The sequence below is a fragment of the Haliotis rubra genome, unplaced genomic scaffold (genome assembly GCF_003918875.1).
Source record: "Haliotis rubra isolate DU_JTF1 unplaced genomic scaffold, ASM391887v1 Scf599, whole genome shotgun sequence".
NCBI classification, from domain to species: domain Eukaryota; kingdom Metazoa; phylum Mollusca; class Gastropoda; order Lepetellida; family Haliotidae; genus Haliotis; species Haliotis rubra.
Genome location: NW_025767300.1, coordinates 227,529 through 244,513, shown reverse-complemented (window position 1 = coordinate 244,513; position 16,985 = coordinate 227,529). Strand labels below are relative to the sequence as shown.

The 16,985-nt window shown below is 44.5% G+C and overlaps 1 protein-coding gene and 1 non-coding gene across 2 annotated transcripts; one reads left to right on the top strand and one right to left on the bottom strand.

Annotated features, from left to right (window-relative positions):
• Window positions 1-691: 691 nt before the first annotated feature.
• On the bottom strand, window positions 692-782 carry Trnam-cau. Its single transcript is given in 2 exon segments — window positions 692-727; window positions 746-782. It is a non-coding gene; the product is annotated as a tRNA-Met (tRNA).
• A 258-nt stretch (window positions 783-1,040) lies between these two features.
• Window positions 1,041-1,875, top strand: LOC124255233 (huntingtin-interacting protein K-like). Its single transcript, XM_046689076.1, has one exon. The coding sequence runs from the start codon at window positions 1,082-1,084 to the stop codon at window positions 1,442-1,444; it is 363 nt and encodes a 120-aa protein (XP_046545032.1). The 5' UTR covers window positions 1,041-1,081; the 3' UTR covers window positions 1,445-1,875.
• The last annotated feature ends 15,110 nt before the right edge of the window (window positions 1,876-16,985 follow it).

Genomic DNA, 16,985 nt, shown 5'->3' with positions numbered 1-16,985 from the left:
TAAATGTTTGTTTTTTAAATAAACATTGGCTGACCATTCTATCCCGGATCATGCATTGCTGTTGTGCAACTTGACGTAAACACCTTCGTGCGTCACATATTTATTGACACTCCTTGACTGCTCGTCATGCGTAACCAAGATCATCCTGGTCTGTGAGATGGGGTGTGTGAGGGTGGGGAGGCGCAATAGATCCTGTTAGAGACATGTCTACATATCTACATTATTGTATTTTATCATGTACCATGTCTTGTCTGTATCATTGGTCCATGTATACCAGTTTCAAACGTTTGTGGGCGGTGGGGTAGACTAGAGGTTAAAGCAATGGCTCGTCACGCCGAAGACCCGGGTTCGAATCCCCACATGGGTACAATGTGTGAAGCCCATTTCTGGTGTCCCCCGCCGTGATGTTGCTGGAATATTGCTAAAAGCGGCGTAAAACCAAACTCAGTCAGCCAGTCAAACGTTTGCTGTTTGCTTTCAAACATATTTTATTGACAAATTAACTACTCTCTATAAGCATGGTGATCTTTCATTTAGTTTAGTGTATATCATGCCATAAATTCTCTCTTCTGACTAGTATACATATTGCAGTTTGATAAATAAATTTAATGATGTACATCATAGCTCAGTGACGTATCTTTGGTAAACATTCATTTAACAATATAACAAAAATATATCGAAAAAAGAATGCTGCCCCGGGTGAGGATCGAACTCACGACCTTCAGATGGCTCTTGCCAATTGGATTATGAGACTGACGCGCTACCTACTGCGCTACCGAGGCCGCTGGAAGTACTGGAACACTTTTAGTATATATAGTATGTACTAGCCTCTTTCATTTTTCACTTATGAAACATATTTCAAAATTATATTGAAAGACCAATTATCTTCAATGAATGTACACAATCTTTGCTGGAATATAACCTGTCACAAGATGCATGGTTTCCGTTGATTTCTTGACCATGTTTCTTCTCCCAAGGCTTATCTTACATATACAATTTAAGCGGACGCGCATTGTTTGTGTGAAACATGTCAGATAGGAACCAGGGGAGGTAAGCGAGAAAATCACGCACATGCTCCAACATGGCGACGGAGGAAGAAAACGTTGAAATCGAAGAGAATGAAGATAAGAAGGAAGGCAAATCAAAGAAGGTTGCCAAACATGACTCAGGGGCCGCCGATTTAGAGAAAGTAACTGACTATGTCGAAGAAACAGAAATATCCGCTCAGAGCATCAGTGATGCCATGCGGGTTGTGAATGTCAGCAAAGCTAAAGAAGCTTCTGAGAGACAGGAACGAGAAAGAGAACTTTCGAAAGTGAAGATAAACAAAGATGACGTAGATCTAATTGTGAATGAAATTGAAATTGGACGAATACAGGCGGAGAGAGTTCTGAGAGAACATAAAGGGAACATTGTGGAAGCACTTGTTGCGCTTACGAACTGACAAAGGATACAATATTCCACATTGATTACTGTTCCATTTTGACCACTTGAAACTCGCACCGGAACATGCAAGTTTGCCTGTAATAAGACACTTTTTTAATATGATCTAAACGATTGTCGACCTTCAAGAGCAAGTTCATCAAGCCTTTGTTGTGAAAGCTAATGTCTTAGTTCATTTTGTTCGGGACAGAATCCTGAACAGTATATCGGACAAAAAGAAATCCAATACAGGCTATGTTTAATGAACATCATGCATTCTCACCTTTCAGTCGAGGAGAATTTCTTCCTGAGTAGAACTTAATGTACTGAAGCATGTAATTGTACTGGTATATTTGAAACTGTCCAATACATGCGACTTCAGAGATGGGAGACTCACTTTCATTGTGATGTCAAATCTTTTTCACCTGTGTAATAAACATACATAACTTATAACTGTGTATTTTTTTTTCAAGATGTTTATTTGATCCATGTGAAGTTGTAAACCTGCAGAATACTTAGTTTCTAAAGGCTTGAAATAATTTTACATATAACTTTGTTCCCAGAAACAACCACAGGCAGCCAAGTTTGGTAACTGCAACTTGGTATGCAGACATGTATCCCTGACGTGCATCCACCATTTATTCAGATCCTTCTTGAATGTCTCTCCCAACAAGGTGCTTTGAATGCTGGTTTTCCTGAGCATGTAAATAGTCTTGTCAGCACTATCCAAGTTTACCTGTTTCACAAAGGTGATAAACATCTGTGACCTTCCCTTCAGGTTTTCCTCCCACATCAAGCATACATGCTCTGATACAACTGGAAAACTGGGGGGTGTTAAAACCAATTCAAATAAAAGTCTGTGGATTCTTGTCATAACCGGTGATTGGCTAAACTCAGTCAGTCAGTCTTGTCATAACCGATGTTAAGTTGGACTAAAGGGTCCATGGAGAAAAATATTCCATATACTTCAAAGACCATGTGACCCATGAAGATCCGCGGTAGAAGAGGTCTTCAGCAACCCATGCTTACCACAAAAGGCGACTATGCTTGTCGTAAGAGACGACTAATGGGATCGGGTGGTCAGGCTCACTGACTTGGTTGACACGTCATCGGTTCCCAATAGCTCAGATCAATGCTCATGTTGTTGATCACTGGATTGTCTGGTCCAGACTCTATTATTTACACACTGCCGCCATATAGCTGGAATATTGCTGAGTGCTTTAAAACTAAACTCACTCACTCAAAGACCATGTGTTTTGAACTTTGTAATGTGATACATTATATATGATGACGTATAACTCATTCATAAGTCATCAGTAATAGACTAGTGTTGTAGAATGTCACTGTATGTAACACATTCTGAATGTAAGTACATGTGCATATTCATGCATAGATTAGATTCTTTGTGGTAAAAGAATTCAGTATAAACTGGCTATATGCCACAAAACGTTCCAAAATTCGTACTCCTCAAAGTTTTGTAATAGGTGATGTCATATTTTGTGTATCACTTGAAAAGGACAATACTATGTGAAGACGTGTGAAATGAACCAAGGTCCATTGTGATGTACCACACAACGCCAGTAAGCAATACTTGACCACTAATCAGTCAGATAACTTGTCAAATTGATTGTATCAAAAACTGAAATGTAAAAAGAATCATGAAAAATGACCACTAATCAGTCGGATAACTTGTCAAATTGATTGTATCAAAAACTGAAATGTTAAAAGAGTCATGAAAAGAATCATTGTGCCCCCTTCCAAATCTCCCTGCCTGGTACCCTCATCTTTTGCTACCAGTTAGTATCTGGGATTGTTACAGTCTTCATTAACAGCATTGCCCAATTCTAAGTAGAGTTGCAGGAAAGACGAACAAATGTCTGGTGTCGATTCCATTCCTAGGTCATTACACTTCAGCTAATGTAATATGTTGGCCCAGTTTCAAGCATGCGTCTGCCTCTCCGTGAAGTTGTTGCAATCCTTAGTAGCAAATGTTGTGCTCTTTGACAGTGATATGAAGCAATTCTGTCTGTATACATCAAAACACAGATTTTCAAGCACATCCTGGTGCACATCAGGCTATTGTCTGCATGCCCCCTCCATTCATTGTCAAATTGAAGCCCTGTAGAGGTTATCAATAGGGTGTGTACAGGGGTATTTCAGTCTTTATATGTTAGATTAGTTTTGAATATGTTTGGATGTCACCAAAATTTGATCGTTAGCAAAGTTGGAGTGGTATATTTACATGTAAGTCGAGTTAATAATTAGTTAGGCTAACCATGTATGATTTTGTAAATGGATAGTACAACTGCTTGCACAAACCAGTGCAGTTTGTAGGTGGCTCATTAGTTAAAGGTACCACGGTTACATTCCTTGGCCATGCCAGGATAAGCTGAACATTGCTTTGAATACCCTAATTAGTCAAAATATGAGACATTAGTAGCTATGTATAATGTTCAGCTGAAACACCATTATATAACTGAAATCCTTTTAACAAATTGGATAATGTGATATGGTTTCATGTGACATGGCTGACAAAATGTGGTTTCTGTCTGTCGCAGTGGTCATTTTGCTTCACTGGTTCATTTAAATGTCATAGTTTTATGCAGTGAGATTTTGGCATTTATTTGCATAAAATAATGCAGAATCTTGAAACCATAACTTTTGGAAAAGGATTCAGAATTAGAGCCTGTATGTCATTTTGCCAGGTGTAAATAAGTGATGTATTATTGAAACTTTACACCTTCAGTTAAGATACACGCTTGTGTTATTCACAAAGTATTCTGTTCTGCAAACTGAACAGTTAGTTTTGTTACTAGTTTTCCTTCCTGTCCCACAGGGGGCAGTGGGGTAGCCTTGTGATTAAAGCGTTTGCTTGTCACGCCGAAGACCCGGGTTCGATTCCCCACATGGGTGAAGCCCATTTCTGGTTTCCATCGCTGTCTTATAGTTGGACTAGTGCTAAAAGCGGCGTAAAACCATACTCACTCACTCCTGTCCCACAGTCCACACAGTGAGGCAAGTTACTTGTCAGCTGTTCCGTTCTGATAGTGTGACAAGCTTGTGTTACTGGTGAACTGTTTCGTCCCACAGTTCCGATAGTGTGACAAGCTTGTGTTACTGGTGAACTGTTTCGTCCCACAGTTCCGATAGTGTGACCAGCTTGTGTTTCTGGGACATGTTCTTTCCCACAGTTCCGATAGTGTGACAAGCTTGTGTTACTGGTGAACTGTTCTATCCCACAGTTCCGATAGGACCTGTGAAGATCTGGGTTAAAGTTGGTCTTCAGTAACCCATGGTTGTTGTAAGAGGTGACTTAACAGGATCAGGTGGTCAGAATCGGAGACTTGGTTGACACGTCATTGTATCCCATTTGCGTAGATGGATGCTCATGCTGTTGATCACTGGATTGTCAGGTCCAGACTCCATTATTTACAGACCACTGCCATATAGCTGGAATATTGATGAGTGAGGCCTAAAACTAAACTCACTCAGGTCAGGGTAACAATCTTGTGTTACTGGTGAATTATTCTGTAGCACAATCAAAATAGTGAGATAAACTGTGTTACTGGTGAACTATTCTGTCCTTCAACTGCATGCAACATATGCACGCAAATTGTCAGTGGTACAAGGATTTTCTGTGTTTAAGCCCATGGGCATAAAAATGCCTTTCAAAGAGTAGCTTATATCAACAGTCTAAGTAAACTTAGACTCAGTATTATTTGTTACACTGCTATACTGAGTCAAACAAAACCTAGTGGAAGGTCGCGTCAGATGACCTTTTGGACTGGCCAATCAGAACACAGCTTACCAAATCGCGAAAGTTTGAACCTTTACGTAAAAAACTCAAACGATTCCGAATGCTCTTTTGCCCACGATTGCTTCCGAGTGATACACGCAATGAGTAAACAGTCGCTGAAAATAGCGTTTTTGTCAATATTCAAGGATGTCATCTTGCGAAAATATAATCAAATAGTAACCATGTCATTAGAAACCCATAAGCGTATATACAGCAGGTCAAATATGTGTTTTATGCAGATTTTTGTTTGTCGTCATCTGATTGGTTAAATCCGTTCGGCAATCTCGCGTTTGATTGGACGGTCATAGGTCGCTCAAAGGTCACCTGGCGCGACCTACTAGGTTTTGTTAGACTCAGTATAGAAGTGTAACGAATAATACTGAGCCAAAGTTTACTTAGACTGCTTATATCAACTTCTGCATCTGAAGGTTAAAGGGAGGTAACTCAAAGTGTTTGTGTGTTATTCCAGCCATGTGATAGTCATCATGGAGTACAATTTATTCATGTTTCATTATCAATTATAGATCCACAAGAAATATATATTAGGATATTAGGAAAATACAAATGTAAAATATTAGTTCAGCATTTTCAGTAATAGCTTCAGATAACTGACAGCCTAAGCTGATAAGAAGCCATCTCCCAGACATGCTGTTCAAAAAGATAGGTCATGTCTTCACAGATTAGAAGATGCTTCTAGACAAAAGCCAGCCTAAGGTCACAGGAACCTATCTTTTTTACACACTATTTAACAACACAAAAGTTTTGTTTGTATAGTTTATTAAATTTGCCTTGATTTGCGCCTAGCCGGGTCACTGAGGTACGTTTACGTATTCTGCCATCACTGGTGAGTGAGGTAGTGAATCTGTGAATCTAGTGACTGGTGCACGGTCTCGGTTTGATTTACCGGACATAGGCAAGGAGTATCAGTTGGGGGAGGATTCTCTATTCGAGCCGCCAGTGGTGGATGAGTGTGTGTTTGCCTCAGTTACCCTCGGGGGGTCGTCCTCGTCCTCCCTGGCTTCAGCCAGGCGGCTACCACCCTTTCAAGCCAATGCACCCATGCTGAAGTCTGCATACCGGTCCTTTGAGGAGGTTTACCGTGTGCAGCTCAACAATTACGCAGTGGCTGTCCACTCTGCTTACCTGTTGGCATTACAGGGGTAGCTAGTGGACCAGAGCGCTACAGGTGACGACTTGTTGGCACCCGTGCTTGCACGCCAGCTCACTGTCGTTCACTCTCATCTGGCTAGGGACAGCATTAGGTGCTGTGCCAGCCAGATGATGGGTGCTGTCATGGGCACAGGCTTTGGCTTTCAGTGGCACGTTACTCTCCAGCCACTACTTTCCTTGCCTTTCACAATGGGGTCTTCCCTATTTCCTGGGGCATTACAAGTAGTGCGGGTAGGCCACGGAGGCGGTGTCAACTTTCAAGGATTCTAAACCCTTGTTAGAACACCCCTCCACTTCTCGGTAACGGCCTTCCCCTCTTGCTGCCGCGTATCCTTCTGCCTCGGCCTGCAAAGTGGAGCAAGTGTAGCAAGAGAGCATGAGGCAAGGGCAGGCCTGCTCAGTCACAGCAGCCCCAGCTTCCCGTTGATTCTTCCCTCAGAGCCCTTACTGCCAAACATCCCAGTAGGTGGCCGACTGTCCCTATTCCTTAGGGAATGGGAGGCAGTCACTTCAAATCCCTGGATTGCCAGCCTACAGAGAGAAGGCGGACGTGCTCGGTGCCGAGGTTCAGTCCTTACTGGACAAGGCAGCCATCGAGGTGGTTCCGGAAGGTCAGCAAGGAGAGGGGTTTTATTCCACTTACTTCCTAGTGACCAAGGACGGAGGGTTCAGACCCATTCTGAATCTCAGAGGGTTGAACAAGTTAATAGAGGTACCGTCCTTCCGGATGGAGACACTCAGGTCAGTGATCTCATCTGTCGAGACAGGGGATTGGCTTACATCAATCAATCTCAAGGACGCATACCTCCATGTACCGATGCACCCTGAGTTCAAGAAGTACCTTCGTTCTCCTTCGACGGGATGTGCTACCAGTTTCGTGTGCTCCCCTTCGGCATCTCCACGGCGCCAAGGGTGTTCACCAAACTTATGTTAATCCCAGCTCAGTTAGCCAGGTCACAGGGCAGGTGCTGTTACCCATACCTGGACAACTGGTCCTGGGTGACCACTCAGTCTCAGGCCTATGGTCAGAGCAGGAAGTCAGCCTGCACATCAATATGTTAGAGTTGAGAGCAGTCCGCCGGGTGTTCGAGAGCTTTCTAGAATTTGTCCGTGGTCGAGTGATTCGTCTAGAAATGGACAATCAGACGGCCATGACTTACATTCTAAAGCAAGGCGTTGTCCCCGTCACTTCTTCAAGAGGCGTGGCAGTTTCTACTGTGGTGCGACCAGTTCAACATTCGGGTTTTGCCTGTTTGGGTAGACAACGTGTGTGCAGATGCTCTCTCACTGCGTATACTAGTCCCACACGAGTGGATGCTCAACCGGGGGATATTCAGGATTATCTCCCAGTTGTTCGGGTCGTTCCAGGTGGATCTGTTTGCGTCTGGGGTGACAAATCAGATTCCTGTGTTTTGTTCTCTGATTCCTTTCAGCTAGATTGGATGGGCAGGGTACTGTGGGCGTTCCCACCAATACCGCTGATTCCCAAGGTCCTGTCTCAGCTAGCCGCTCAACCAACTCGACTACTTGTGCTCCTTGCACCCCTTTGGTCGGCTCAAAGCTGGTTTCCGGTAATTCTCAGGTTTCTGGCTCGGCCTCCTGTACTATTACCTTTTCGACCGGACCTCCTATCCCAGAACGGAGCGCCCAACCCGAATCCCAGGATTCAGTGGGTGGTATGGTCGCTGTCCGGAATCGCCTCCAAGCGAGGGGAATTCCTGCACCCTCTTGTTCAGCGTTTTTTAGCAGACGTGGGCAGAATCCGTCCGACTATCCGGTGGATTAGTCCCCCGTGGGACTCGTCAATCGTTCTTGATTGGCTGTCTGGTCCTCTATTTCACAATCTGTCGGCTCTTTCCCTCCAGCTGTTAACGTGGAAGGCAGCTTTTGTTGTGGCGGTAACTTCGGGCAGGCGGGTAGGCGATATTCATGCAATGTCAGCCGACCCCGCGCTAACTGTTTTTCATAAAGACAGTTAGCATTCGGTTGCCTGATACTTACCGTCCTAAGAGAGATAGTGCCTTTCAAGTAACGGCACCTATTGAGCTCCCGGCTTTCACACAGCCTTCCCTGTCCGGTACCTCTCTACGACGTGCTCACATCTTAGATGTCCGTAAGACCCTTAAGGCTTATATCAAACGAATGAACAAGGGGTATCAAGGCTGGTCTTCCGGCGAAGAAGCAAACCATTTCTAGATGGCTTGTCTCTGCCATTTGTATGGGATATGAGCACAAAGGTCGTATACCACCTAAAGGGTTGAAGGCTCATTCGGTTAGGGCAGTGGCTACGTCAAGGGTTCCATCTCTCTGGCCGATTGAGCTTTCGAGGATTTAAGACATGAACCATTTATCTGCCGATTTTACCTGGTGTTGGGTATCTAGAACTTTCCAACCTAATCCCTTGGTGTTGGGTTTGATGGTTGTGGTTTTATCCCATGTACTATGCATTCCTCAGTACTGCTGTAGTCCTACTGCCTTGGAAACCTTTGCTTGTATTGTACGACAAAATATTTCTCGGGTTTATTGATAAATTCCCTTAACTTAGCTTCCGACTACTTACGGGAGGGAGGGGGGATTATTTGACCAGTTTACATTAGCGAGGTTTTTCGCATCATAAACATAATATGTTTGACCCCTGACCCTGGCTCATGCCCCTGCCTGATTGGCTATGGTGGACACGTGACCAGGCAAGTGAGCTTTTCTGCTATTTTTAGCTCGGGAATTGTCAGGGTTGTGTTTATACAGACAGAATACCCCTCCCTAGCTCAGTCTTTAGGAGTCTGTCTTATGCTTATATGTACCCCAAGGAGGAATATATGAAAAAGAATCGATCTAACCTGTAGAGGTTTCAGATTCTTTGAAAATAGTCCTCCTTGGGGTACGGCCCCCCACCTCCCCACATTCTGTCTGATTTGTTCAGCATGGAAAGTGAGGTACGAGGTTATAGGCTAGAGTTACCTGCTCTTGGCTGTAGGGGTGGTCTCACAAGACAAAAACGTAGTTATTATTTTTATTCAAATATTGTTACAACTGTCGTAGGGATTTTAAATGGACATTTAAATGCTTATATGTACCCCAAGGAGGACTATATTCAAAGAATCTGAAACCTCTACATGTTAGTTCGAATTTACTGAAGAACTTAATTAAACTGGTATAATGAAGTCATATTTATTTGTTCAAGATAAGACGTCTTCAAGAGAAGGAACAAGCATGCAAAATTTCAGCTTCATCGCTGTTGCAGTAGTATGAGAATGTCAGTGATGGGTTTCACTGGGGCTCACAGGATCAAGGTACGAGGGGTGTCCTAAAAGTTTCTGGCCTCCCTAATATTCGATCTATATGAAAATTGTTGTACTTATTTTTCAACATAATCCCCCTTCACTTCAATGCACTTGTTAAACCGTTTCCCCAGCATATTTAACCTGTCTGAAAACGATTTTATGTCATGGACCCTAAAAACTCCTCCACAGCAGTGATGACCTCATCCGTCTCAAATTTGCAGCCCCTGAGGACAGATTTGAGTTGAGGAATAAGTCAGAGTGGGCAAGACCTAGAGAATAGGCTGGGTGAGGGAGGATCTTGAAGCCACAGTCCTATGGAGCACTCGCTGCCACATGGGCTGAGTGAATTGGAGCATTGTCCAGGAGAAACCAGACACCTATGCAATTCATCAGCATGATATGCACCATTTATTTTGGAACCCTTCTTTAAATATTCTACCAAGATTACGCCCTCAGAGTAATAGAAAATGGAGGCCATGACTTTGCCACTGGCAGATGTTCTTTTAAACCCAGGTTTCATCCTGAGTAACAATATGGCACAAGAAAGCATGTGATTCTCTCTGATAGTCCAGAAGCTGACAACAAACCATGACTGACGTTTGTGTTCTTCAGATAACATTCTGCGCACCCAACTGGCAGACACCTTGTTCATATGCAAATGTTCATGGAATATTTGTTCCACTGATGTTTTGCTAATGTCATGTGCAGTAGCTAATTGTCTAACAGTTACTCGCCTGTCTTGCATTATTGTGTCGAGAACAGCATCAATTATATCTGTGGTAGTCATTTCACAAGGGTTGCTCCTGCCCCTATACATTCAGCACACCACTGTTTGACCATGCTATAGGAAGGAGCACTGTCACCCAGGGCTTTACAGGACGTGAATTCCTGTGTCCTATACTCATGAAAGTTGACAATGGACGCAACCAAATTTATTAGCGGGTCCACAGGGACTCAGAAAAAGTCCAAATACTTTCTGTAAAAATTCAAATCAAGTGACAATAAATTTTCATTGAGTTTGCTACTAGCTGGGTTATGGTATTATTTGCAATTTAATTACTGTAACAATGTGATGATCATGATACACAATACAATAACAGTATTAATAATGTAATTTTCTGATTAAAATTGATGTTTTATACATATCCTGACTCATGCTTATTGCTTGTCTCCCTTTTCTTCCGAATGCTAGCAGAACACTTGAATCCCCCTTTTGAAGCTCCCTTAAAAAAAGCGGACGTCAAATCACTCACCAGGTGTTATCTCCTCCTAGGGTTTTGGCAAGAAACGGCGCCACCTGTCACCCATGCTCCTCACTCTCTCCGTAATATATACATAGCCCGACACACGTATTTACAGGGAAATCCAGAGTGCCTTAAGGGGAGGTTGGGAGGGCTCATCTCATGAGTCAGGATAAGTATAAAATATCAATTTTAATCAGAAAATTACATATTTTTCCTTATCCTGACTCATGCTTATTGCTTGTAGAATCCGTCGGAAATGGTGGTGGGTCAAGCCACTTCTGGATTCCTAACTGATGCATTTACGTCCTATATACCCCCCATGGGAACTTCTGATGGCACTGCTGCTGCTGCTGATCCATATTCCAGGTTTCTCTGATGAATTTGGGGGGACCACAACTTATCAGATCTGTCTTCTGTTGACATATGTGTGGATTTAGGCGACTCCAACTCTTGATGCTCGTATCAAGTGGAGAAGTAACCCTTTATATGTACGAGTAAATCCTTTACAAGTACAAGGTTTGTACTCATACTAGTCTGTTCTAGATGTGTACATGGACTTTAAGCTCTATCTCTCCAGAGTATGAGCTGGAAAGACATGTGCTAAAAGGGCGAGATCCATCTCAGCGCCATAGCGGAACTGTCAGTTGTTGTGCTACAACAAGAGGCCCAAACTGGTGGATGCCGGAGACGTCTCGGTAGCGATGTCTCCGCCGAGGTAGTGGTTAGCAAACACCGACTCTGATTTCCAAAAACATCCTTCCATTATTGTAGATATTAAGCAGTTTCCATGCAGAGCGAGTGTAGATGCCAGCGCTCTGATTTCATGAGGGTTGTAGGCTCGTGGAGGCTCAAGTCCTGCTGTCTTGTAGGCTCTTAGGATGATTGCTCTCATCCAGATTGATATCGAGTGGTGCGTGAGATCTCTGTGGGTGTCTCCGACGATATGGGGATGAAAAGGCGTTTGAATTTTTGTCTCCTGTTTTTAGACCTTTGTAAATAGATTTTCAGTGCTCTGACTGGGCATAAGGATAGGTCCTGGATATCCTGTGGCCCAAGGATTGTTGATAATGCTGGGACGTGGAATTGTCTGTCGGGTTGATTCTTAGCTATGAAGTCCCATCTTAATCCCAGATGAACGATGTTGTGATGTGCATCAAAACGTATACGTTCAAAGTCCAGAGCATGTATTTCTGACAATCCGTGCTGCTGTTGCCAATGCGATCAGGAAGAGAGTTTTCTGTGTCAGAAACTCGTAGGATGTCCTTTCTAGTGGTTCGTAAGCGTCACTGGTGAGATGCTGCAACACTGCATTGAGATCCCAAGCAGTGCTCTAACTTCTGTTGTCAGTCTTCCAACTTGAAGGAGCGTAGTAGGGCCAGTATCTCTGATACTTAGTCAACTTAACACCAGTCTTCAAGGTGATAACTGTGCTGAGGGCCGCTAGGTATGTAGAGAGTGTTGAACCTTTTAACCGCCTTGTTTGTCTTAGATGACAAAAGTATTCCGCCACTTGAGGATGTGTTGCCTTCATAGCTGTGAAGCCCTTCCTCAGTGCATGTTTCTCAAACTCTGCCACTTGTCGTCGTACAAGTTGCAGGTAAATCTGCGTAGAGCTAGTGTAACTGCTTTCGCTGCTCTGGCAGAGTATTCTCTTTTCGTCAAGCAAGTCTTGATACGCTCCATGCGTGTAGCTGGCACACTGTGGAGTTCCCGTGTGCTTGCTTGGTGTGTGGATGTATCAGCAGGTTTTGGACTTCCAAATTCTTGTGTGAGAATAGGAAACCACATTCTCCTGGCCAGTAAGGCGCGACCAAATCAGTTGCAGCTTCCTCGTCTGCTTGATTTTCTGCAACGCCTGTGGTATTAGAGCTGGAGGTGGAAATGCCTTAGCGTTTAGTCCTACCCCGGAGAAGCTTAGAGCATCTGTTGCCCATGCTTGTGGATCGGAATTGGAGAGACGAATGTTGGTAGCTGTTTGTTGAATTTTGTTGCAAACAGGTCTATTAGCGGAAATCTATCGTCTGTATGATGTATCTAAAGGCTTCTGGATGAAGCATCCATTCCGTCGGGGATGGTTGTGTTGGACGAGATAGGGCGTCTGCTATCACATTCTTGGCTCCAAGAATGTGGCATGCTCTTATGTAGATGTTCAAGTCATCTATTATGCTGAACAGATGAAAGCTGAGGTCTAGTAGATATCTTGACCTTGTTGATCCCTGTTTGTTGATGTAGAACGCCACTGTGTCCGTGTGGATCATCAGTTGTGCATTCCTTAGTATGCTGGACCAGTGTAGTAAGGCGTTTACAACTGCTTTCATCTCAAGCATGCTGATATGCAGACTGCTCCTGACTCGACCATTTCCCTGCTGCCACTTCGTTGTCGAGGTGAGCTCCCCAGCCTTGAAGTGATGCATCTACGTAGAGATGAGTGTTGCACTCCGCTCTGATAAGTAGATTCCTCCGCAAATATTCGACTTCCGAGTCCACCATAGAAAATATGGTTTCAATCCGTCCGGTAGTCCGAAGGAGTACAGACTATTGAAACGGGCGTTCACGAACACATGTAGTGGGCGCAATTGTAGTCTTCCTCTGTGAGTCATGTCTTGTGCTGACGTGAGAAGTCTGAGTAGGCTCTGCCAACTTCATAGTGGTAATGGAGAGAGTAGTGCTTGAGATAGGATGGCTTGTATCTAGACACAACGATCCTCTGAGATGACCTTTTCATTCTGTGGTGAGATGAAACATCTTCCCAGAATCTGCTCATGTTCTATGTTGTAAGAAAGTAGACAGTGGAATCCTTGCCATGTCCGTAAAGGAAGCCAAGCAACCTCCGAATCTGGGACTGCCATGGTTGTGAAGTCTATATATAGTAGACTGGCTGCCGCGAACAAAATTCGTCAAACGTATGTTGCTGCAATTCGCTGGATTAACAGTCTTCAATCTGCTGACAGGGAAGGTCTCTAAATCCCGTGAAGACAGTCAAATCACCCTGTACCCTGCTAACTGGACTGTAAATGGAGCCCTACTGCCACGTTGAAATGTTGTTTACAATCTGTAGACAACTTCCTGACATGTGAGCGATGTCCGACTTCTGCGCAGGGTGTTGTCTCTCATGGACCAATCAAAATGCAACATTTTGATTCCTTTCAGATTCCCGCGATGTGACGTCACCGGTGTTGCAGGAAAAAGATCCTTGTAAAATCTTGTGCAGTCGTTGATTTCTTCATCAGCACTCGGCCTTGTCCGTAACCTCCCGAAGTTACACGAGTGACCACGTGTATAGAGGGCTGAATGGTAAACGCGCGAAGGATTTCGCCGCGTAATATCGATGTAGGTAGACTGTCTCCCTGGCTGCTGTGACTGTTCCTTCATCCCTGAAGATAATGCAGTCGTCATCTTATACAGATGATCAGCTGAAATTCCATACTTGCTTAACGCTGTTACTTGTAGACTGTATTCATCGGTCTCAATGAAGCGCCGTAAAATACACAAAGGTTTTTGTAGAGTTGATACTTGCAACTTCAGTGTAAGTTCTACAACGGGAGTCGTTGATGATCTTGCAGTTCACATCAATCTCTGGAGCCTTCATGAAGGGTTCCATGTGAAGTAGCGGGAATTCCCTGGCTTGGATGTCGGGGATATGTTGACTGTGGAACTTCATAGCCTTACCAAGGCTGGCTGAAATTCTCCGGTATTATCTATCAAGTTGTTAGCTCTGAACCGCTGACGACGTGACTGCCTGAAGATCTGCACGCAGGTGAATGATCTGTATATGGACATGAGTCCCTCCTGGATTCTTAAGAAGCATCTTTAACCTTCGTGAAAGTGTAGGTTCTCAGCGCCGAGGAGTGTTTGTGTGCTGTTAATCCCGCTACCATCTTCTGGTGTAGATATATCTTTTTGAAGATCCTGAATCCTTTTCTGGAGATCAGCCTTTAGATCTGCCTGACGACCTGCCTGAAGATCTGCATGACGATCTGTGCGCAAGTGATGAATCCAGATAAGAGTACCCTCTAAACCTTGAGACGTATCCCTCTGTCTTTCGGCGCAGGCAAAGATTTCTTCCTTTGCGTAGGCTCACAACGAAGATCCAGGTCTGAGGGTGAAGTGGGATGTTCCGAAGGATGTCTATTTTACTCCTTTTGCGAAGGCTCTTTGGGATGATCTTCCGTTACATCTAAGTCTGTTCAAGTGCGTGATCCTTCACGCCGGTTTCTCCTTGTAGGCTTCTTCCTTCACGCAGGCTTCCACTCTGCGTGCGTGAAGACCTGCGTGTAGACGTGCGTGGAGACCTTCATGGAGATCCATGCGTTCGCGAATGCTTTCGTGGAGATCTGCGTGGATATGTAGATGTTCGCGAATGCCTTTATGAGCACCTGCGCGCAGGTAAACAGCTCTGACGAGGGTTAGAATCTTGAGATGAATCTCTGTGCCTTCGTGAAGGTGTAGATTCTCTTATCCTCTTATTCTCTGATAAAGATCTCCTGCGTGCAGGTTCCTGACGACTGTCAGCATCTGAGATGGAGAAAGATCTGCGTAGGTTCGGCGAGCGTCTTCTCCTTAAAGGTTCGGCGAACGTCTTCTCGTTTGAAGGTTCGGCGAACGTATTCTTGTTCTTGAAGGTTCGCGAACGCGTCGTCTTGAAGATTCGTGTCTTCTTCTTCTTGAAGGTTCTTGAAGGTTCTGCCAAGGCATCTGATGTAGGCTCCACGTTGGTAGGGCTGCCAGATCTTCGCGCAGGCGTCGTAGACATGCTGGAACCTTCGCGCAAGGTTGTACATTTGCGCAGGTTGTTGACTTCAATGGGACGTGATGTGCAGACAGGATGTCCTTCGTGCAGGTTCGTCGTTGATGGAGTCTTCATCGCAGCCCTCTCCTTCGCGAACCATTGTTCCATCAGGTCCAACATCTGCTGGGTGAACTGCTGCATAAAGGTGCCCGGGTTGAAGTTCTGCGTTGACTGCTGCTGCAGAAACGACGCATCTGAGAGACGCTGCACCTCTCTGGAACCCGATGTCTGCGTCGATAGGTCGTCTGGCGTAGAGATGACTGCTGACGTCACGGTAGAAGATGCCCTCGTCTTCTTCTCAGCCATGACCTCAGGGATGAGGATGGGAGGCTCATCGTAGACATCTACTTCCTCAGGAGGGACGATCTCAGCTGAGAAGGACCTCGTCTTCTGCGTTGCCCCATGTAGAGACTTTGACGAAGTCTTAGCTGCAACTGTCTTCTTCCGCTTGGAAGATGATGACCTAGTCTTATTAGACTGCGATGAGGAGTTATCAGATGTAGATGACCTCTTCCTCGACTGACTGACTGACTGAGTTTGGTTTTACGCCGCTTTTAGCAATATTCCAGCAACATCACGGCGGGGGACACCAGAAATGGGCTTCATACATTGTGCCCATGTGGGGATTTGAACGCGGGTCTTCGGCGTGACGAGCCAATGCTTTAACCATTAGGCTACCCCACCGCCCCCCTCTTCCTCGAGCCAGCGTTGTTGTCTACGACAGCAACATCCTCCGCAGACGACCCCGGTAGTACACTGGAACGGTGGATCTGCGCAGACACCAACTGACAGTCCTCCGCAGGCTCAGCCGGTTTAGACAAATGTCTTACAAATGTCGTCTGTCTAAACAAATAATGAAAATAATTGTTAATTTCAAAATCGGACAGGTGTAAACACACTGACAGCGAAAGCTTGAAGAGCACACAGGCCGTGCAATTAGGCCATAGTACGTGTGGATCAGCATCAGACAATCTGTACCTGCAATGAATGCAAGATTTCATCAATTGTAAACAATCTGAACAATCACGTAAAAACGTGAATAAACAGACAAAATTGACAAATTATTTCAAACCATATTGTTGGTAAATGCTTCCTAAAGCCTTATACAACTAATTTAGTAATACAGCCTAAATTAGAAAAGGATATAATGCCGTATAGGGGACCCAGGCGCTCTCACAACCGCCCACTCGGGCGAAGAAGGAGAGAGTGAGGAGCATGGGTGACAGGTGGCGCTGTTTGCCGCCAAAACCCTAGGAAGGGAGATAACACCTGGTGAGTGATTT